Source organism: Falco peregrinus, chromosome 10, assembly GCF_023634155.1.
Source record: "Falco peregrinus isolate bFalPer1 chromosome 10, bFalPer1.pri, whole genome shotgun sequence".
Classification (NCBI taxonomy): Eukaryota; Metazoa; Chordata; class Aves; order Falconiformes; family Falconidae; genus Falco; species Falco peregrinus.
The window spans coordinates 28,133,209-28,157,767 of NC_073730.1; the positions used below are offsets into that span (position 1 = coordinate 28,133,209).

General features: G+C 40.8%; 1 protein-coding gene across 11 annotated transcripts in view; it reads right to left on the reverse strand.

The window, feature by feature from the left end:
* The window catches only part of EPS15 (epidermal growth factor receptor pathway substrate 15), a 68,911-nt gene extending 45,673 nt beyond the window's left edge, over positions 1 to 23,238 (reverse strand). For 8 of the 11 annotated variants that reach the window (XM_013294639.3, XM_055815308.1, XM_055815300.1 and 5 more), the window contains exons 1-2: positions 2,616 to 2,670; positions 1,518 to 1,576 (exon numbers count right to left, since the gene is read on the reverse strand). In XM_013294639.3, the coding sequence (XP_013150093.3) occupies positions 1,518 to 1,576; positions 2,616 to 2,655 (99 nt within the window). In that variant the 5' untranslated portion in view covers positions 2,656 to 2,670. Of the gene's footprint in view, positions 1 to 1,517; positions 1,577 to 2,615; positions 2,671 to 5,439; positions 5,607 to 23,123 lie in introns of those variants that run through there. The other 3 variants (XM_055815303.1, XM_055815299.1, XM_055815301.1) reach the window with 2 other exon arrangements.
* Between the last annotated feature and the right edge of the window lie 1,321 nt (positions 23,239 to 24,559).

A 24,559-nucleotide genomic window follows, 5' to 3' on the forward strand; every position in this document is an offset into this window, starting at 1 on the left:
TATTTCAGCCATCAACTAAGCAGATGTTTACACAACCCTTAAAATAGCCTGATGAAATATATTCAAGTTTTGCCAGACCTCTGACTACTGTAACACCAATATAACAAACGCTTTCAATCACTTCCCAGCATGCTCCAAAACATACTTTATTTTCTTAGCTAAACCTCAAATGCTGTGCTTACCAACTCAGCTACACTTTGTAGAGCAATCTAGAGGGACAGTTCTAAAGGTTCAAGTGTTTTACTTACTACGTATTACTTCATTATAATGTAAAAATATAGAACACAATCAAATTAAAGCTACAAGCAGAAAACTAGGACAGAGTTGGCCAGCGCATCCGCTACAAGTATCAATTCTTATGCATCATCCTTCTTGCCCAATACCACCCTTTGTTCAGCCAAATGTTTCGTTATTACAGCCAAACTGATCATTGTCACTCCTGGACAGGAAACACTGTGCTTAAGTCCTGCAATGAAAGACCAAATGCAAAACAATCTTTTCATTCAGTACCCAGAGTACAAGCCAGTAATTCTTATTTATTTCATTAGTGTTTCCAATATTCATTTTAAAATCAGTATCATTGCAGTAACTGGAATTTCCTGTGATGCCAAATAAAATAATAGCAGGTAAAAAAGTTCCCCAGACTATTTTACTAGTAACAGACTTGGTTTTCTTTCAAAGTATACCCCACAATAAAACAACAGATACAAGTATAATCTAGGATAAGCAAAAAGTACTGCTCAACATCTTTCAAAGTGGTGCTGTAGAATTTACCTGGCAAAATTGTTTTTATGGGACTTGTAACAACCAATTGTAGAGAGTAAACTCAAGTTGTTTTCAATGCAAAAAGGAAGGAGGAAGGGAGAAAAGGTCAGATTCCACAGCATATAAAAATAGAAATACAGTATTAAGATTCCATTTAGAAGTTTATCACTTCATAAGATTAACGTCTGCTCTAGTAATTACAACCTTTTGTTACAAACCTATGAACTTTAGCGTATTAACCTAGGAAATAAAAAACACCTTCAGGGTCACCTGTCTTTTTCATCTTCTGTTGTCAATCAAGCCTTTATATCCCCATGTTTTCATCCCTCTGGCACATGCACATTTAGATGTAACAAGATACTATTCCCAGTCTGTCCTCCCCACCCATCCACAACCTTCCTTCTCAGAAAATGGTTTAAAAACAAACAAACATAAAGTTGTCAATTGAGAAAAACAATAACAACTTCCCGTTTGAATGAGATATAGATATCTCATGAGATATCAAATGAGATAGAAGGGGAGAAACAAGCTATTCTATCTTGATTAAAATTCAAAATACTCTATTTTATCATGACTAGCTCTAGGATTCATTTTAAGAGTTTCCAAGCCAAAAGACACAATGTGGTCATAAGCAATCTTCACGTACTCAGACAGGCAAAAAACAGGTAAGTTTAAGGCAAGCAGGTTTTCTTACAATGCCGTTTCCAAACAATAAACAGCTTGTCCCTTTTTCCCCCTACTGAACTTCTCACCTGAAGTGTTTCACAGCAAAGCTTCCTACCACTTCCCATTAGATAACCAAGCATGTCTCCTACAGCACTAGCAAAAGTAAAGGTAAGAAAACATTTACTGTAAATTCATACAAAAATATTACCAAGTACTTCAAAATTCAGCACTTGCATTCCCATTGAAGAGTTGAAAACAAAACTGAACACAAAACCTCTGCCATCATCCCTCTGCGTAGACTGTCACCATGTAATTAAGAGAATGGTTCAATTTAATTTTCAAATCGCTACAGGAAACCTCCATCATCTTCTAATCAGTACTGAACAAAGCCTATATACCATGAAAGAGTAGCTTCACTGCCTTTTTAGATGCAGCTACTCTCTAACATGGTTGATGCAGTATCAATTAAAAAAACAAGCCTGAGTTCTATCTGCTTCAGCAGCAGTCAGCCCCCTCTATACACCAGGTTAAACACACACACACACTCAAGATTTCCTCACCTTTCATGGAGGACAGAAAGAGGAACAACAGATTTCTCAATCCAGTAAAAAGAACAAACTAAGATCTTAATTTTACCATTTTGCTGATCCCTTAAAAAAAAAATAATTAAAAAACCAGACATTTGCCAGAGTCCTCACAAGATTTGGTTCTACATTATATATAACATGTATTACCATGACAGTATCATTCATACCGTAAGTATTTGCAACTTATGTATTCCAGTAGGAAGACATCAAATGCGTGCATTGCCAGGATTAACAAGTATCTATCTAGCTTAGCCTCAGTTGTAATATTTGATGCTTCCCTTCAACGACAAAGCACGGTGTTCTGGACTCCGTGACACAATGCTGAAGTTTAAACTGAGACCTGCAGCTAGTTAGGATACAAATTTTACACAACTGTCTTGTTGTGCAGCTATAACTGCTTTAAGACCACTACTACATTTTTCACAAAAAGCATTTCAGGACACCAGGAAAACAAACACAAAAAGTTATTTTCCTATTCCCCTCAAGTATTTCTTTACAGTCCTTCCCCGAACCGTGGGCTTTCCCTTCAATCACATATAGGCAGGTTTTTCAGAATACACAAGTTCAATTTTCAAGAGCAACAATAAGTTATCACACCAGCTTTCAAAAACGCTGTCTTCCCACTCTCAACATGCATTTTCCGCACCTTCAGTTTCCTGTTCTTCCTCCCTAAATTAAATAGGCCAGATAAGCAACCGTCCTTCGAAGGTAAAAAACACAACTCCTCACGTTGGCTTATAGCTTAATTTGAGTTTTCTGACATCAGATGACAATTTGTGAGATAGGAACAGTTCCTTCTCATTGACTTTGCTAGCTTGTTTCCAAACGAAAGGCAACCACAACAAAACATTCCCATGGTTGAAATTTCCTTAGAAGTTCTCTATTAAATTCAGTTATGCTCAGACCATAACACTTGCTGAGCAAATACAAGTGGCAACAAGATGTTGCAGAATGGGTTCAAAATGGGAAATAAAAGATACTTCAGATTATTACTAAACTGGGGGGAGGAGGGGAAGGTTAATCACCTTCAGTTTGCAATGTTCTTTCAAGCATGCATGGTGTAATAAATTTCACTACAGCTACATGGTCCTGAAATATTTGTACTGATCAGTCAACTGAATACAGTTAGCACCAAAAAGTCTCAAATTAGTTAAGCAGTGTTTTGATATTCAAATAAAGGATGTCCAGCCCTCTCAGACACTGCAGCTGCAGAGTCATCTGAAAATACACTAGTTTCACTTGGAAACACCCTACTTCCTAGCCATATTAAATCACAGTTAAACCAAACAGGGGAAGGGGAAAATAAAACCTGACACAATTGTGAGCTTGACTGCAAGTTAATATGCCTCTTATTCTCTGCATGTAGGTACAACAGAAAGTGCTGATCTCATACTTTTTATTGCTGGTGTTCGTAACTGATCTAACTGCAGCTGGTAACTGTACCCCCACCCCCTACACTGTCTTTTTCACTTCCTCATGCTCATCTGAGCAGATTTAGAACACGTAACTATTTGTTGTAACTTTTCATAACACTGAAATTCCAGAAGTTAGAACCTACAGTGAAGAAATCATCTTTAGGCTGCATGACTTTCTAAGACGGTTCTCACGCAATGCGAGAAGAAAAAAATACACAAAAAATAAATCCCCACACAAACTGTCAACAACAACAGAAATAGCTTCCTCAATTTAACCACTGGTGGAAAGCTGTAGTCACAAAGGCTTAAAGGATACTGGCAATTTTTCTGCTTGTGTCAACATTATCACGTTTGTATTTAGTCCCCCTTCCATGTGACCAAAAAAAAGTAAATTCCACAAAGAAAGGATTACACAGCCTGTAAGCAATAATGTCTTGCTGTAGAACACACCAGAGCGGACACTCCTCCCCTCTCCCCAAATAACGAGCCTTTAGACCAACAGAATTAAGGCTGCTGGTCTAGGAAATCTTCTTTTCTCTTCAGTAAGGGGATGTTTTAAACCTTTTTCTTTTGCTTCAACACTGCTGAAAAAAAGAGACACAGAAAAGGCTAACCTAGTATTTTTTAGTATTAAAGCAAGCTTTCACAGAAGGTGCTGTACTTCATAACTATACCTTCAGACCTTTAAAGACACGCTCATTGTTTACATTCTCTACATATTTGAAGTTTGTCTTTTCACAGAACTATCCTCCTTCCTTTCCTTGAAACATGATTTTCTCAAAAGTCAACTACGTGAGTGACTGCAAATCAAGCCGCCTTGCTGCCAAATTTTAAGTTTACTTCTACATGATTAAGTGATGCACGTTTATTGACCAGCTTTACTTTCTGTAAACATGACAAATGATGATCAGATGGAAGCATCCCAAGCCAGGAGCCTGTGCACCAACAGGCCTGCCTCCAGCTTGTGGCAGGTAGGAATGCAAGTTTCTCACGTCACCGCTAAATGAAACAAAAAAGTACCAGAAAGTGCAGTTTATGAGCTATGAAATCTCTAGACGCAGCCCTGAAGTATACAAGAACTTGCACGAAGCCATGCTACCTACCACCGAGGAAAAAATCCCAGCGGCAAAGGCTTGGCAAAGGGAGATCCCCGAGCACCACAGGTGCCAAGGGGTCTGCAGGTGCTCAGACCCCCGCCCGCAAAGCCCTTCACCATGGGCAGCACGCAGAAACGGCGTCCCCGCACCGCGGGGCCCACAGGGGGACAGGTACGATGACTTCCAAGCCAGACCTTCGGAGTTACGTTTCTGTTCCGACAAGAACCAGGCTCCCCCGGGCCGCCCCTCCGGCAGGCTGCCCGCTCCCCGGCCGCCCCCCGGGCCCGCTGCCGCGCCCCGCACAGGCTCCTCACCGGCCCCCGCCCGCAGCCAGCGCGCCCCTCGCTCCCAGGCCGCCCCCTGCCTCCCAAGCCCGGGGGGCGGCATTTTTGTGGTAATGGTGTCGATTTTTTTTTTAATAGTTGTGTAAACCAGGCGCCCTGTGCTTTTACGGAAGACAAAAGGCCAAGAGCGACTACAACCGCCGCAGCCCGGACCCCCGTGGGCTGCCCACCCGGAGGGCCGCTCCCCGGCGGCGGGGGGGGGCCGCGGCCGTGCCCCGCTCAGCGGCACCTGCGGCCGGGCGGGCTCCCTGCGCGGCCAGGGGCTGCCTGCCCGCCCCGCCACCGCGGCGCCCCTGCCCCAGCCGCGCTTCAGCCGCCACCTGACAGCGCCGGCGGCCGTTAGCGCGGCGGGGCAGGGCTGAGGGGCGGCGGCGGCCACACAAAGCCGCGCCGCCCGGGGGCCCGCCGGGCTGCACCGAGCCGCTCCGCCACCGCCCGGGCCCCGCTGCTGTCCCGAGCACCCCCCGCCCCAGCCCCGGGAGGCGCCGGGCCTCGCAGCCGGCCGGCAGAGGGAGACGAGCGGCGGGCAGGAGCGGGGAGCCCCCGCGCCCGCGGCGGGAGGTACCTGTGTCAGTGAGAGGTGGGCGGCCATGCTGCTTCCATCATGCACCGGCCGGGCCGCAGGAAGGACGCGCCGCGGCCCCGGCACCCGCGGCCCAACTTCGGCAACTTCCCCAGCCGGCCCCGGCCAAAACCCGGCACCGGATCCGCGCCCGCCGACGGCCGGAGCCGGAGCCCGCCCCGCCACGGCGCGCGGCAGCGGGGGCCGCCAGCAAAACCGGGCGCCGGAGCCGGAGCCCGCGCCAGGCAGCTGCAGCAAAAACCCGGAGCCGGAGCCCTCGGCCCGGTGCGGCGCCCAACGCTGCCGGCACCTCGCCCTTGTCTGCCCCGCTGTCGGCCCTGCCCCTGCCGGAGGGGCTCGGGGCGTTCCGGGTCAGCCGAGGCACGGGCGGGGGAGGGCCCGACCCGGAGGTGTCAGGGCTGGGCTGGGCTGGGCTGTACGGGGGCTGGGCCGCCCGGGAGGAAGCGGCGGGTGGACCCCTCCGGCTGGGCAGCAGCGAGGGGCAGCCCGGGCTCTGGGCTCTGCCGCTGGCCGCCCCGCTCACAGGGAGCTGCAGGCCTGGGGCGTGCGGCCTGCCCCTGCCAGGCCCTGCCGGCGGGCCCTCGGGAGGGGGACGCAGAAGACAGGCAACGGGCAGCCCTTGCCACAGGAGAAACCCTCAGACAGGACAGGGGGCAAGAAGAGCCAGCTGCAGTGGGAAGCAAATTGTACCGTGTTCTCCTAACACATAACAAACAGTTGTGTACAAACAGGCTGTGAGCAGTACTCGTGCCACCGCTTACTCCTGCTCTTCCTCCCGCTTAGGGCTCCGGCTTGGCCCAGGCAAACCTCCCTGTTCTGCCAGGGAACAGGAGGGCACCGGCGGCTCCTGTACCTGCTCATTCCCACCCACAGGCTGTTCCAGCCGCTCTTCTGAGCATTTTGCACCACCACATCGTCCATGTCACCGTGGGCGCAGGGAAACATGGCTATTTCTTTACTTTACCCCAAGGTGGATTAGGCACAAATTTAAACTTGAAAAACACATTCAGACCAACAAGAGGAAATTACCTGGAGTCATACTTGATTATTGGAAAGGTTTCACAATGCGCTTTGGTGTCTTTCACTGTTTTTAATTTGCTACCACTCTGCATATTTTTGTCTTCAGCTTGGTTTCATGCCTGTGCTAATGCTCACGCCCCACCTCTGCATCCCATCATTCCTCAGCTGGCAGTCATTCTGAGCTGCTATTTCTCATCATCTGTCACGAAACATGTGGGATCGCTCCTTCCCACCTATTCTCTAACAAAGGTTTTATAGAAGCTCTGCTTTACCGACCTGTTTCTCAGTCATTTCAGCAAGAAAGAGAAGATATGGAGGGGAAGGATATAAAAAGAAAACACAATAAATATAAAAATATTCACATACTCATTGTCATGCCTCTATTTCACCTCACACTCATTTCCTACTAAGTAAAATCCCTAGAAAACAGCACAGGCAATTATATTTCTAGGTTGATTTTTTGTCTTCTTTGATTAAAATTGGAATACTATCCCACAATAATTAATACTTGGAAATTAAACCAGAAGATTGTAAAACTATAGCTGTGTCTCCTGGGGACAGCAATATTTGAGTCTGTTAGTATTTGGGAGGTGGTCCCTCAGTAGAGGTTTGAAGGGCCTGGGTTTCTGTTAGCTGCCATGACCTCACGTGGATGCCCTTTGCTCTCCCAGTTGTTTTCTTCTCTCAGTCTCCTCTCCCTGGGCGAGGAGAACAGCTACTGCTTGGTAACGGCCTCTCAGGAGAGAGGCTACGCCCAGGGTGGTGTTTTCTCATTGCAAATAGAAGGAAAATGCAAAACCGGGTAATGGGACCTGGCTCTGGAGTTAGAGGCTTGATGTTGAGAGTTGTTGTGAGCAGGATTTTGTGGGCAGGCTGTCTGACTCAGCAGATGTGTTCTGGCTGCTGCTTCCTTTCCCTCTGCTGGGTATTGATCATCAAGCGTTTCCCATCTGGTCCAGGACTAGACCCACAGCTGCAGCGAGGCTACTGAAATAAGGGTGTTGAGTCAAGGAACACCAGGGACTTGTATAGGTACTCGCCTCTCCCATGAAAGCCCTTCAAACAGGGCAGCCTCACCCGGAGCACGATTAAAGGTCCCATGTTCCCTCTGAGCAGATGGGACCTCTGTCCAGGAGGTACGCTTGCTCTGGCCAAATGACTGCCCCTGCCAGCCTGACCTTCCTGAAGTCTCTGAGTTAAAAAATAAACGCAACAAACCCCACCATTTTGCTTCCTCAAACTGTGAGGTGCACAGCAGTCTGCTGATGCGGAGAGCCTTTTCATACTGCTGTTGAGCTCTCCTAAGCAGCAGCAGCAGCGGACTATGAGTTGCACTTGCTGCTTAGGAACTAGCAGGCAGTGCCAGGAATGTGGTTTATGTACCTTCACACCCTGGCCACGCATATAGCACACCTGGCTCCTCTGAGAGGTGAATGGACTTTCAAAACACACAGTCATCATGCATGACCACTCTGTCCACAGTCAAGAGTGCAAGAGTCACTTACCGTAACCACTGGGGCCTCTGCAAATTAAAATAATAATGACTTCCATTCAGTCAATGCTGGATTGGCGAGGTCATGAGGATCTTTTGCTGTTGTTGAGTATTCTGTGCCTCCCACAGACAAACATTGTCCTGGATGCCTCCAGCCACCTGAGTTAAAACAGCTAGCTCACAGCCTCAGACATCTCTAGGACAATTACAACAGTACTTGCCAGCCAGCTGACAATAAACTGTTACACTGCAGATTTGTATGAATCTAGAATGGCAGTTCTCAGAAGGAAATAGGTATCTGCATCTAAGCTGGAATTGAAATGTCATCACCTGGCATAGGGTCATAAAACTGGACTTCATACTTATTTTCTGTCAAGAGAAGAATTAGGGTTAATAAAATTTACCCTGAAACGGTTGGCAGGCTTGCAAAACAATGCCCTCCAACTACTTTCTTGGCTTAGACATGAGCAGCTCACTAGGGCTTGGCTAGGATGGAGGAGCTCCTGACATCTGGAACTAGGAGGCTTACTAAATGTACCTCTCCCCTTACTTGCTCCTCAGTGGAAACCCTGTTTCTCTGTTTCTCCCATTGCTGATTCCATGAATCTTGCCCTTTTGCATATCTCCTGAACTGAGAATTGTGTAAACGTTGAGGGCATGGTGGGACTGTGTGCTGGGTTTTTGGGAAAGCTTGTTAAGAACTTAAAGAAATTCAAAAGGTCCATGAACTAGGTAAAACTTAAATTAACGGTTTCATTTTATACCTTCTCACATTCAGTATGAATTCTCCCACCAGAAATATGTTTATCTGTAATCTGCTCTGTAATAACTGCTATAAGTTGAGCTATTTGTCCTAAGATCCTCTAGTACGGGACACTTCTGATAACAAAAGGACAAGAACAGCATTAGCATGCTATTATTTGTAAGTATAATAGGATTTTCTATTATTCTAAGTACTGACATTTGTCAAATGGGTACCAGATCTCAGTGTTCTTTACTTCGTTAAAAGTACAATGCACAAGGTTAAGCCTACATTGGACAAACAAGTGACTACTTGTCAATCAAAACTTGTCAAATGGCTTGTGAAGAATGGAGCTTGCATCAATGTAGCTACAATGACAACAGCATAACCGTTTTGGTGCAAGTGCCCATTGTAAGGTTCTGTGTAAGTATATAAAGTGACTTGTTCTAGTACAGTTGACTGGGATTTGAAACCTGTGCTGCAGCCAGACAGCGTGGAAAGGCCTTACACAAGTCAGAATCAGATACTAATGACTTCTGTGTTTTATAAATCTCTTATGATCACCAAGTATCTTTGTTAGTAAAGCTAACACCATTTTAATCATATCCACTGGTCTCCCTGGAAATAACATCTTAAGTGTTCATCCCTTCCTTTATCATAGCTTTGTTTACATCGGCACACAGGAAGCCCATTATTTTTTTTTCCAAAACAACACTTTGGCATTTAGTATGACTTGTTCTGCTCGTTCTAGGAAAAGTATTATTACAACCCATGAACGCTTATGAGGCCAACTAGAGGAATGACTCACTTCTGCCTTCTGCATACCTGAACATGAAATGATGTACCCAGCTTTCTGGAATTTCAGTGCAAAACAGATTAGTAACTCCAGTATTACACACACAGAACTAAGGATCTAATTGTCAGAAGGATTAAACCATTTTGAATTTTAGTGAAAAAAAGGAACCATATGCACGAACACACAAAATCCTGGCAAAAAAAGAATTACTAGTCTACAATCACAGAATGAAATGCAAGGGAACAGGCTCACAGGTAAACAGAGACTGATGTTGCACAGGTTTCAGAAAGCCAAGCAACAGCCGTGCTCCTACTACAAAACAGCGTTTTCCCACATTTAGATTATTGAGAGATCCCTACTGAGAAATGAGGAAGATCATCATACAAAACTTTGATGACCTTTTGGACTGAAGGTACCTTTTATCAGAAATCTCAGAGTACTTTCCAGGACTAGTGACACAAGTTGTTTTAGGAAGTCACAACTGCAGGCATGCCTTTTACTAGAAATACACCCCAGGATATGCTTTATGTGCTCTTTACTAGGATATTAAGGCATGTTTCTTCATCTGAACAGTGGTTTCTGTTCAGATGTTCAGAAATACTTGAATATATCTGAATTTAATTTCTTCAACTGGCAGTCTTATGTCACATAGAAACAAAGTACATTATGCAACAATTGTACCTCTTTGTTTTTGTAAAATGATGTAATTTATATTGCACTTATTCAGAATCCCAAAGGACAAACTGTTTTTGAGCTGTGATAATTAGAAAGAACAATCTTGAATTTTTATTAAGAGATTGGAATGTTACAGTTGATAATAACCTGAATAAGGCTTGAGTAAATCTCTCCAAAACATTTGATGGAAGAGTTGCAAATTTAAAATGCAGCACTACAGACCCATCTATAACATTTTAAAACATACACAATTTATCTTTTCATTAAGACTATTAAGCATATTTTCTCCAACTAGTTTGTACGAGCCAGTTTCACGGGGCTGTACCTCATGCCCCAAAAGAATTAGAGGAAATGTGTATATAAATATATATGTATACACACATACACACACAAAAGGTCATTTTGACATTTTTGTAAACTAGAAAGGTGACACACAGCAGAGTGACATTTTTCACATAGGATTTAATTTTTAATTCAAGATCATAGTTGAAACCCAGAAAAATCTTCAATAGGCACTAATCTGACATGATGTCCAGCTAATATAGCAGTTGGAGATTTAGCTGTTCCTTGTACAGCTTAATATATGTTCTGACAGAAATAGAACAAGCAATTTATACCACTGCTGAAACAGCAACAGTCTTCATTATAAATTAAACACATCAGTATTGTAATGTCTACCTGAAAGGAAGTTGCAGTGAGGTGGATGTTGCCGTCTTCTCCCAAGTAACAAGTGATAAGATAAGAGGAAATGGCCTCAAGTTGCATCAGGGGAGGTTTAGGTTGGATATTAGGAAAAAATTCTTCACAAAAAGGGCTGTCAAGCACTGGAACAGGCTGCCCAGGGATGTGGTGGAGTCACCATCCCTGGAGGTATTTAAAAGACATGTAGATGTGGCACATAGGGACATGGTTTAGTGGTGGACTTGGCATTGCCAGGTTAACGGTTGGACTTCATTTTAAAGGTCTTCTCCAAACTAAACGATTCTATGATTTGACCGAAATGATGGAACTAACATGTTTACGAAGTGGTGGGCAGAAAGGCTTCTACCAACAGTTTCTTCTGTTCCTTTTTTCTTTAGTTATGTTGTCTATACTATAAATCCAGGGAATGCATGGCTCACCTTTCTAAAACAAGTCTGTTACATTTTAAGTAAATAGAAAAAATAAAAATAAAAAAGTCTACACACTGAATTCACAGCATTCCCCGAACCTCAAGCTAATTCACTCTGCACTTCACAAAGGTTATTAATTCATTTCAGAATTATAAGACATGTGAAGTAATTAGGCAAAAGAGCATGTTATTGACCATTTGAATTTTTTTCTTTTCATGAATTGATTTGTCTTTAAGACAAACTCATGACGATTTATGGCATGATGCCATTTTTATGGCATTACTGTAAATCTTGATACTAGCAAGTGTTTCTCCTTGAGACTTTCCTTTTTCTCAATTTTCTTTCATTTTCATCTAGTCTTAATTACAATCATAACGATGGTTTGGAAATTATGAAAATAAAATAACACTGATGCAATAATGTTGGTCATAAGTCCCAAACCCCAGTAACTTTCCCAAATCACAGTAACTACTACCTACAACCTAGTCTTCAAGGTGAGCAGTGACACTTGTGTGGCACTAACACAGCAAAACACTTAAACCACACATTTAAATTCATCCTTATTCAGGACCCCACAATAGTCACATTTCGTTTTACACTAGTAGTTAAAAACATTCCTAAATTTAAATCATATTCTGCTTGATTTCAGCAATAACCGCTCTCATGTGTGTGAACTACAGTGGGAAGCCCACTGGTGACAGAACAGAGACCGCAGCTGGGTTATGGCACTGTGACTGCCAAAGGTGCTGTGAGGAGCTGAGTGAAAAGCCTTAATAGTGGAAAATCAATTCCATTTGAACAAGTGTTAATGATTTTGCCCTCAGAGTAAACAAGGAAGGATGACATGATTGGACCATGAAAATGGTACTAAAATATGTGTTTTGACACCTTTGTTTCTATGGGGAAGATCACAAATTATAGACAAATCTAGTGAGAAGCAAGAGCAAAGCATTACTTGGGTGCATCTGTATCAGTCCTGTGTGCTGTAAAGGAGACGGCAGGCTGCACTTTGTGAAAGCTATCAGATACCATATTGCAGCATTCTTTCTGCAGACAAGGCATTTGGTGTGAGTCTGTAGGAACTTCTACAGATACTCTTTTTGCGGCACTCCCCCTTTGCAGAACCACAATCCTGCTGTATGTCCATAAATAAGAAACCACCATGTGGGATTATTTTTGATTTACAGCTCTGTAGCAGGGAGAGGAATCTGTCCTGTTACTCGGCCAACTATTGCACAACACCAGCAGGCAAAATGTTCCTTTAAGTGCAAAACATATAATCCCACTGGTGTCAACATGTAAGATGGAGGAACGTTGCCTTAAAACCTCTTTGTTTTCTGGACTCCTTAATTATTGACATGTAATTAAATTGTTTCATTCTCCTACATCAGTTTAGTACTATCTATATCAGTAATGTAACTTGTCCAATGAGATAGCACCTAAAATATTTTCCTTTATGAAAAATGTTTTAAATACATACAATAAGTATCACTGCTAAATATCAAAGACTGAATGTTATCTCATTGCTGTAAAGTATGGATACAGTGAATAATTCACAATTTAACATATGTTCTCATTTTGTTGCACACACAATGCAATTGAAACATGAAATATCCTTACAGATGACCAAATTATTTGATTAATGACTGATTTGTTTTCTGGTTTTGGGTTTTTTGGGGGTTTGGTTTTTTTTTTTTAAGATTAAGTTGCAGAAGTAATGCAGCAGAGGTTCAGCCTTGATGGAACTAAGGTGTGCACATGACTGATCAGATGCAAAAGAGCATTAACAGAATTTGAATTCCATCAGCTGACAAGGATTTGCCTGCCTCTGTGTCACCTTTATGTTTCCTATTATCTGTAATAAAAGATATTTCATCAGCTTCAGCTATTGTGTTCAAGAGGTGTAGCTACAAAAGTCTGGTGACCATTCATAAAAAAAGCTTCTTCAGGTTTTAGTAGCAATTAAAGCAGCCCTGGAAAATACTTCCAGTGTGACTATGAATGTGAAAACTGCATCATGGATTTCAGTAGTTTCACAACAGCTTTTCAGACTTGCTCTGTGTACATATAAAAATACATTTAAATATTCTGGCCTTAAGAATGCACTCCAGAATCTGAAAGACAAGCCAAGTAAACTCCCGCTGTTATTGGCAATATTAATTTAAATGAGATACGCAAAAGTTGAGAAACAATTGAAGAATGCATCGGTATATTTATACGTAAATATCTATATCAGATTACAAAATTACTGATGATGATGCACAAGTATCAAACCAGTCAGATTTTTCTGATTCCCGTATCAGTTTAATTTGTGTAAACATGACACACAAATTTGTCCTTCTTTAGAAAGACAAATCCCCCAAGGTGCTCACAAGACAACTAGATATGATGTATAAAAATGACACATAAGAACCCTGAGATCCAAAGGAGAAAAGTATGGACGTTTTAGGTATATGACAGAGTAAGAAGCCATATAAGCTAGATAAGATCTGATAGCTAGCTGAGTGTTGCAGAAACAGAGGATATATTCTTCCTAAAAGAATCTCTGTGACTCAAAAGGCATTCAAACTGCATCCAAAACTGAAACATCCTTGATTGTCAGTCTCTTCCTGTTTACTGGGGAGATATAATTTGTTCCGGCTCAAATCAAGTTTACTCTAGTGATTTTCCTTAGAGATATATTTGTAAAATATGATTTAATTTCTGTCTCCTTTCCTTGTGATAGCATTAGATGACAGTAAATTACATATATACAGATAAGCATGAGAAAAAAATACTTCAAAATCATCAGTAGAGATATTTAGTTAACTGTAAAATGAATATATAGTTTAGTTACTTAATTTAACTTCAATTCTCCTAAGCAGGGAATAAATCCTAAGCTAAAAAATAGCTGCGGGTCCCCTACGTGGGAACGCAGAACAAATCCATTAGCTAGATGGCACAAGTGTCAGCCCCAAAATACAAACCATACAGTTACCTTGTCAAGATCAAGGTCAAGAAAACCTACATTGTTGTATTTCTAAATACAGGTATCTGCTGTTTATTATTGCTTTTCAGTATCCTTATTTTTGTAGTTCGGATTCTCAGGTGTGCAAAATACCTGTTAACACTACACAGCTAAAGTTTGTGACAGGGCTGGATGTTATCACAAAGTTTACTATATTCAAATAAAAGTCAACATAATATCTAATTCTTTTAATTTCAAATCCCTTCTTCCGGTATAAGGAGTTCCTACAATCACAATTAAAAAATCTACAGTTATCTTGAATACAGGATTGAGACTTGTGTTTACAGAATAATTTAAAAGATTGAGTTACCAACATTGTCACACAGACACAGGCTTTGAAAAACACTGGTATGATAGATCTCTGTCTTTTCCAAAAATAAAGCACAGGAAACAAAGCTGATATGCATGGCATCTCAGAAGAGTAGTTACTAATTAAAAGAACAAGATAGAAGACTGAGGGGTGGCGGTGAAGTATCTTTGGGGGTTTTAACTATTGTTATTATATGCATTGGACAGCAAATTGGAGCAATTCCTATCACCAGGTTTTCTTTGCTGCCAGCTAGTCTTGAAAGGAGAAAAGTATAAAAAATTGCTTCAGGACGTGGATGAGGAAACTTTTGATCAAAGTCTCTGATAGAAGAACAGAAGCTTCATCATTTCCCTGAATTTCTGAATCACTTAATAAGTATGTTTCCAGTCAGGTAATTGGGAATTACTGTATTTTTAATCTCATTCCTACTTCCAGTACGGTAGAGGCAGGACAGGGGGCTTGGCCTATGTAACGACTGGCACAGATGAAAGCCAGCCAGATGGTATTAGTCTAAAAGAGTTATTGCCCAAAACATAGCACCTATGTCCTTGGCAGATTCTAAGAAGAGCAGAGAATATCTTTCTCTCCCCTTTACCACTATGATACAGCTGAGTTTTTTACACATCTGTAGTTCTGTTGCCTGCCCTTATAGCTTTGTAATAACCTAAATTGTTCATATGAGAAAAGCATTTATTCTAACAAGATTCAAAAAGGCAAAATTTTGATCAGACTTTGTTTTTCTTTCATGTACCTCAATTTTGTAACATTGTTGAAATAATGTTTATCAATTCCTGTAGCTCTTTTACGATGGCTAATTGAAAAAGTAATACAACTTAATACTTGAGTAAGCAATGTAATATAAAGAACTACTTTTGATCGGATGAACAGGTTAAGTATATTACAAAAAGTAAAATTCCTAAAATTGTGGATATGCAAATTATGCATATATAATTATTTGATTAAATGAACTATGTCTGCTACTTCTAGTGGAAAAAAATATTTCCAAGCACCTCACTTAAGCTAATTTCATAATTAGGCTCTTCATGCACATTGAATAAGATCTGCCCAAACAATATAAATATCTATATTTGGTCAATGGTCTGTTCAAAATTTTCTATAAACTATATTACTTAAGTGAGATCCTCATCACCAGAGGATTCAAACTTTGCTGATAATGCAGACAGTCTGGGGTTTTGGCTGATGGGAAAACCTATAAAAAGGAAATAAAATAATCTAGAAAGAGAGCCTGTAACAATTTATCCCTCAAGCCTCTTGGCTGGTTTTAGATTTACCATTACTTCCATCACTGCATTATGTGAGCTAGATTTCCTTCATTCATACACAACTACCCAACTGCTACCCAAGTCCATCATGTCAGTGTATTCCATGAAGAGAAGATGGTCTTATGTCAGTACCTACTGCTTGTAAAGAAATCTCTTCCATCTCCAGCCAGTGTGTTATTCAACAGCCACAACAGAGCTGCACAGTGCTGATGAGAGGGAAGTAATGTGTTCCACTGAAAACTGGACAAGGAAATGCCTAAAACTGCAAGCTGCCTGAAAGAGTAAAAGGAATTGAGTCAGCATTCTGGGGCAGGAAGGAATAGGGAGGGGTGGAACAAGCAGTATATTCTTCCAAAGAAAAGTATGTTCAAAGCAGATGACATACGAAAAAGGTAAGTGCTACTAGTATGCCATAAGTAATACAAAATTTACCTAGTGCACTATTAAAGTTTATGGATCAAATCCCCTTTCCTGGCCAAGGCATAACAAAGGCTCTCAGAGTGTTGGTTATAGCTTTCTGATTCACTCCCCAGTTCATCTCTAGCACTGTGATGTAACTGGAGATGATTCATTAACAGAGGGAGCCAAATTTCAGTTTCTCTACCCTACAATCCCTTTAAGACACTGATTAAATGGGCTGTAAAACTGGTTACTATATTAGCTCTTAGACCATTAAGAACTTTTCAGTCTAAAAGAGAAATTTCCTAGCTGGGGACCTTGGGTGGTTTTCTCTTGTTTTGTACTGCCTGGGCACTGTACAAGAGACACAGGACAGTGAATATGGCCTAAGGCTTTCCACTTATAACCTTCCTCACGTTTCTCCAGCTGTATGAATGCTTCCAATTTCTCCAAAATTATTTAGATGTATGATTGCACATCCATGTTTACAGATCACTAAACTGCAAATCCAATTCAAATGTCTTGTGTTTGGGGGAACTGTGTCCCTGGATGCAATGTGCCCTCTGAGCATGCATAATTTGAAACAGATGGCTCAACAGATGAGCTGCCAAACACACAAGGCCAATTCAAATGCCATCCAAAAGAAGAGTGCGATAAAAGTTTTTCTAGTCCCACTTTAGATAAACAGGGCCTACCTGCTTGGAAGATGCTTTCCTCATTTGCTGCCTTTCTACTTATTCTTTTCAAATATGGCATGCTCTAGAAAACAAACTCAGTTTTACCAGCTACCAAGATTTTATCATATATTTTCCAATTTTTTCTTTGTTTATTTTTAATAAAGCTCCAGCCTCTGGAGTTAAGAGCTTGCATGGGTTATTTGAGCTTTAATTAAAAAAAGCCAACAAGCAAGCAGCAAAATATAGGACCTTTCTGGCCTTCAAGGTTGCCAAGAAAAGCTTGAAAATGTGAACCCTGAAGGTTCAGAAAAATTGCTCTTTAACTTATGGTTGGCAAGGCTTAAGTACAAATAAATAATTTAAAATGCCCAGAATATGAAGGCTACTAATTTCGCATCTAAAAAATCCAATACAGAAATTGCTACCAGAAAGTTCTCCACAGCTTGTAGTACTTCCTTACCTTTCCACAGGACCCCTGACAAACACTTGGTCCATGGCTGGCCTAAGTGGAGGCGTTGTTCCTGCTGGCATTATCATGCCTTAGGCAATACCTTCACTGCAAAGTAAATCTGATTTAAAGCTACCATGTGTCTTGATTTTCCCAGATATGCCAGTTTTTTCCACCTGGATTTTTTCCTGAGGGCACACACACATCTGTGTACATGTATATTCGCCTATTAATCTGTCCATCTCCCCAAATGCTGTATCTAGTTGTCTGAATTTCTTAACTTCAGGAATCCTGACATAGTACACACGAAAAACCCAGGGAATGGCAGATTGCGTACTGCAGCTTCTCTGTGCATGAAGAAAATCAATCATTTCCAAGAAGTAATTACCCTTGGAATACATCTGAGCACTCACAGCACAGAATATGCCCATGTTGCTACTGGGAACAGAAATGACAGCCATTACTTGAGTCAGCCAAGCACTACTAAGAGCAGTTACACTGCAGAGCACTACCTATGCTTCACAGAGTCACTGCATTAGCTGACACTGCGCTGATAATCCCCAGAAATCTTTAAAGTACTACAATGCTACAATTAAGGATTTGTGGGTATACCAGATTCAAGCTAACAACCACAAAGAAATTGTAAGTTAACTCTACAGCCAAGACAAATATTCGGGCTGTAAGACTGGTCCACTACCTACAAGAAAAAGAACATTGTCCTTCTCATGTTTTAGAAATTCAGTGCAATGACTAAATATAATGTAGTGACTCTGTAGCAATTGCATGTATGAGACATCACCCTTGATATTTAACAGATTAAATTCCCATCCAGAAGTGTAAAGCTAAGTAGACATAACATTTTACAGATGGAATGGGTTAATGTTATCAACATGTAAATGATAGTTGGATCAGGGAAAACTGTGGGTAGGATTTTCTTTCGTCTAAATATGTAAACCAAAATTTGAAAGACTGGTAAGACAACAGTTCAACTGCTACTGATTTTGCTGTATTCAGAAGAGCTGCATCTTTTCTCTAGTTGGCGTACTAGAAACAGCATAATTAGAACTAGTCAGCATAAGCTGGAGAGTGTAACACTAATGAAAGGCTCAGCTCTTCCTCTTTTCCTATGCAATACGCAGAGCAGAGCTTAACTTTGGGTATTTACATGCTTTAATCTTTAAGTCAAGGTGACAAATTTATGCTCTTTATTATGTACCTGTAACCACATCAACACCAATGGAACACACAAGCATGAACAACTTTTGGCCTGTTTGACCTGAACTGGCAACACCTGACTAAACTCATGCTTTCGTTTGTTGGTATCTTATTTCCAAAGACTTAAGGCTGCTAATCTACAAACTATTGTGAACTTGACTAGCAAATTAAAATAAACTATTTACTGTGTATACACCTCAAGTAAATACACAACTGTAAGAAACTATGATGGCCTAAACATTACCAACTTCAGCTTACGCTATGGAATCAAAGTCTCACTGTATACTGTAGACTATTTTTATAGCTAGATTTACTTGTTAGTATATTCCTCACAAGCTTATTTTCAACAATTACTTCTCCTGAGCAACAGAAAGCAAATGATATAACTCTCTATTTTGAAAATGTCCAGAGAATTCGGTTAACTCCAGCAGAATTTGGAGATTTTAATATTAATGTTATTGTAGCATTTGCTTAGAAGTTACATTGCAGTTACTGTTCAAATTAAATAGTTTATCAGGGCACTGGGAAGTATGAATAGAACAGAGTGAACTTTTGAAACTTGGAAGCAAACAGATGCAACAAGGCCTGGATTCTCATCAGGCTCTTGGCTTACAAATGAAGTAACAGAGCCGCCCTGTGTGTGCTGCTGCCTACGAGCTGAGTAGGATTCCCTTTGTTTCAGTCCATGACATCTGGGTGTATTTAAGCAGTTCTGAGCAACTTCAGCTTCAGTGAAAGTCAGTGAAACTGCTAATGTTAGAGAATGGGCAAAATAAGGTTCAACTACTAAAATGTAAAATTAAGACTACATCACTAAAGGTCCTCACAGACATTCCACTCTTTTACTGGAGAAAAGCCCACCAAACAACCCAAACCCCTCATTGAGAGGATACCTATACAGTCTCTTAGCTAACTCTGTGAAAATAAGAATATAAAAGAGCAGAGATAGTGTCTTAGAACAAAGGTCTAAATAGCCCAGTGTCCTGTCTTCAGCTGTGGCAATAGCTAGGAGCTATGGAAGATGGTAGTAGATAAGTATGTAGTGACACTGCCCTGGTGTACTTCCCAAACCTCCAATAATCTACAGTTCAGGAGCTACCTGAGCTGGAGTTGTTAATTGGTGTGAGTGGTTGTTTTAGTCTAAACAGCTGATGAATGTGTCCTATAATACGTCCCAGGCTTTTGCCTTCATACTGCTAAGGCTGGAAACCTAGCCAGGGTGGACTAGGGCTTCCCCCTGATCTTTGAACCTGGGTTTTCTTCCTGCTGATACCAAGCTGACGAAACTGCAGGAGGTGCTGCTGTGAACCGAAGTCTCACTTCATCTGGAAATCAGATGTGCATTCTGCACATGAGTCTGCGAGTTCACACATAGCCGGAATAGTCTCATGACAGCTCCTGAGAGCTGTCAAAGTAGAAAACCACCCATCTGCTCTCTAAATTGAGGTCCAAGCGCAGACTGTGATTTTTGGGGAGCAATTTGAGTTTATTCTGCCAGTTCTGGTAGCTACTTATTTTTCTTCTACTAAATCAATTCTCTTGCTTCTTTCTCTGTTCCTCATGGAAAAGGGCAGAGGGAGAGAGTGAGTTGAGTAGGACGAAAAAATAATTTCTGCATTTTCACTTCCATCAGAACAAGAGGAAGCAAATCCTTTCAGCAGGCACCAAAAAGGATTATTTTAATTCTCACATAAGAAGAAAAAGAGTTCTCCAATTTTTTGTAGGATAAACCTTGCTACTTTTGTCTCCCATCCTTATACAAGAAACAGTAACCCTAGAGAAAGATCTTTTTAGCATCCCTAAATCAGAGCAATATTGGATAAGGGATTACACTGTATATAGGGCTCCTCCTACGTACAAATCACTGGGAGTGATTTTAGATCTCAAGAAAAACAATTTGGCCTTAAATCCCAGAATGAAACACAGGGGGAGTCAGAAACTGATTCTAAATTGACACATCTGAAACTTAGTTTTAACATATACCCCTTTAGTACTTCTAGCTATGGAATTAAAATGAGTGATAGAAGCACTCATGGGATAGTGCTCATTCTGTAAACTTGTGTTGTGTGATGGATTGCACAGTTCTAGGTCTCTTTGACTTTACTTTTATCCTCCCTTTCATGTCCTTCGTTCTCTCACCTAGTACCCTAAAAATAACCATAGTCAGATTTATGCCCAAGTCTAATACGTTATTTCTGCTATTTACCTGGGGTGGTGGGAAGGGGAAGAGAGAGAGAAGGAAAAAGGTATTTTTCCTCCAGATTTTAATAAGATCTTGTACCAGACAGCATGGGTACTGTTCATAACGGCCTAATAATATGCGTATATTTTGGAACCTACTTGTGTAGACTAGCTTTAAACACTAGCTTTGATATTGCTGTATCTATTAACACCAAATAAATATAGTGTATAAAGAAAAAATAAACACTCCTTACTGAAAGTAAACATAGCATATTATCCTTATGATTAGGGACAATACTCTTTAAAATATTGTCTCAGTTCTTACCTTTTCCCTTGCTAAATTTGCTACACATTAAACTCTACTGTAAATAGTCTAAATTTTGTGAGAAGATAATGTATCTATTGCATTCTTGCAAAACAAATTTACTACAAAGAGCAAATAACCTTATTTGAAACATATTAATAAGCCAAACACTATGAAAAGAGGTGACAGTGGGAAAGCTCTGGGCAAAGAGATTTAGCTTATTCGCCTTTTTGTACCAGTGGGCTGCATACCACAGCTGCAGTGAAGTAAACATTCCAGTTGAGCAGCATTCCTCTGTATCTTTTCAAAGTCTCTGTGGAGACTAAAGTAGAAATTACTTATTTGCGGTTGAGAAAATAGCAAGGACTTCTGCATTAAATTTTAAATAAAATCAGCCCACATGATGATAAGATGCTTAAATCAAATGATGAGATGTTACCCATCTAAGCAATGCATTAGGAATTAAAATGTGATTCAGCATGCTATGAACTCTAAACTGGTGTATTCAGCAAAGACATCAGGCCTGTTGTTCGCAAGGTTAAATTATGATGTTGTAAGTTTTATAATATAATAATACTAAGATTACAGTGAATTGTTCACCCTGCAAAATTCATTCCAGCATCTTCTAGTTGCTAAATTGATTTCCAGATTACCAGACCTCGGTCTATGTGCAGATGGAAAATAGCTCATATGACTGTTTCTTCAGTATAAAGGCTTGGCACATCTTGTAATTCTTTTGGACTAGATTTATGGTATATTTAAGTTACAGGTTTTCTTTGAAGGTGCTTTCCTTATTAAATTTGTATTGCTGTTAATGCCTTAATCTCAGAACACTTAAAGATCTCAAGTGTGACCGGGACACGTGGGACAAATTCTATGCCCTCTGTGTAAAGGCAGTACAGAAGATACCCACACTTCTAAATGGCAAAGCCCCTCACTAAGTTCAGAAAAGTACTTCTTGAAGAAATGTTGAGTCCTAAATTGTCTGTTTACATCTCTTGCATCTCCCAGATAATGTCATAATGTCAAACTGTCCTGCAGAACTGTAACCTGAATTTACTCTTTGATGAGACTATACCAAAATTTAAGTTATGTTACTGTTACAAAGCTACTCAAATTTATAATGCCCTTAAAATGTGTTTTTCTGTAGACCTTGTACCAAGATTGGGTCAATGAGTCACTTGAATTGCTAAATGAATACCATCACACCCTATTTTTAACACACGCTGCAACCTCTGACAAACTTTTCTTCGTCCTGTAAAGTATCGGTGCCGGTTAGGTGAGTCAGCTGCATCTTTGCTGCATCATCCCCCAGACATACAGCACTACTAGAGAGGATTAAATAACTACGGATAAAATAAATCTTAGCTTCAGAATCATCTCTATCTATCTTAAATGCAAGAGAGATTCTCCAGTCCTTTCTTAAATGGTACCACATTTTGGCTGAACACATTCCATGTGTCTTTGGGAAACGGCTCCAATATCCTAATACTCTCCAGTGTAGCTCTAAACATGCCATGAAAGAAGGAGAATCTGGACAATCTTTTTCAGAAAGAAAAAACCCTTCTCTTGTGAAACCTAGTCCAAATGCAGCCATAAGCTACAAGCAGCAACGGAACAGGCCTCTGAGGCCTGAGGACTTGAATTCCATACAACCTGTGGTGGTTTGATTTTTTTGGGTGTATGCTAATATGAAGTCATTTAGAAGACTCAGAAAGGTCTGCTTAGCCCTCAATGAGGTTCCTCATCCCTGATCTACAGGAATTTATGACAATTCATTAAGATCAGAGGAAAACTAGATTAAAATGGACAAGACTGGGAAGTTTTATTGCTAATGGCTTTTATTTGCTGGGATCGTACAGGAACTGCAAAGAAAAGGCCAAGATAGAATTGTTTGCAGAGAACCAACTGCTGTCTTCATTTCACTGTATTGCTGATTTTTTTTCATAGACATTTGTATTAAAAACAGAGACAGTTAAGAAATCTATTCAGAAAATGTACTTACGATGGCACATACTGGCATACTTGATTTAATTATCCACTTTTAAGAATGACTGCTTGTAGGGTTAAGTTGATTCTCTCCCAGCTGTCTTCCTCTCTGTAAGCCCCTAAACCAAATGACTCTGAAGAAATGAAATAAAAAATGTTTAGGCTCTAACATTGTTGCTATTGTTAGTGTAGTCAGCATACGCACAGACGGACCAGAAAATACCTTTAAAGGACAGTAGCAGGACACTGAAGATGACACAGAAGGCTTCGTCTTCTACTTGGTTGTAGTTTATTAGTGCATTTGTTACCCACAAAAAAATCAAATTGAGGATTTTTTTCCCTGAAGATACAATTATAAGACATTACTTGCTATCAATAAGCAGAAAAAGCATCATCCACTATCAGGCTAAAACATAATTTCTTAATTATGATGCTTATGTTGTCACAGTGACCTGATAGGACAAGACTAAATGAAACTACCAGCCCATTTCTGAAGTGGGAAAAGGAAAGGAAACAAAATGTCATTTGTTCTCTTCTCAAATGGCTTATGTTCAACAGAACCCCAAGCAATTGCAGCTGTTGGGAGAAGTAAAGCTACTTTCCCTGCTGCCAGTCACACTCCCAGACACCCTTAAGGAAACCCACAAGCCACGCAACTGCATCACTGAGGTTCTTCAAAGCTAGTTCAGCTGTAACTTCAGGAAAATTTACAATAGAAAAGCGTTTTCCTCTTAAAGAATCAGACTTTCAGTAGACTCCTGCTTCTCATTGCCTCTGCCCTGGCCCTTCACTGGTATTTACCCTAGATCGGCAGTGCCTTCCTCTTGACTTGAAACCATACAGATTTAAACTGTAATGGCCAAAAAAACCCAGATGTAATTTGTTGGACAAGCTTGGACAAAGGAAAGGAACATAGAAGACATTTTAAAAAGTAGGGTGCGAGCTGGGATGTCCTGGAAAATGCAGTAAGGATTGGGCGTATCTGAGGTTTCCCCCTACATTCCTGCTGGGACAGCCTGAGTAGTCCAGATGCCACTTTATGGGATAAACTTTGTGGCTGATCAGCAAATCTGCTTGTGGCTGGGACACTCCAACAAGATAATTTAGTCAAGGCCTCTCTGTGGCCAGAGAATGGTGCTGGACAGGATTTTCAGCTGATGGAGCAGTGTATTAAACGAAGGCAGCACAAGGTAACAGCTGCTGCTTTCTGCCCATTTCTGTTGATCTCTCTAGTATATAATTCTCTCAGATGACAGTAAGTACTCTACTTAATGTTAAAGAGTGTGACATACCAGTCTAATTTAAGTTTCGTAGAATGTGGAGAACATCACAATAAAACTGTCTATAATTACAGAAAATAACAGCTTTTTGTAACTGTTCCAAATTGGATACAGACAGAACATGTTAAAGCAAACTAAATTCTTCTATTAAGGAAGTAACTTACTCATTTCT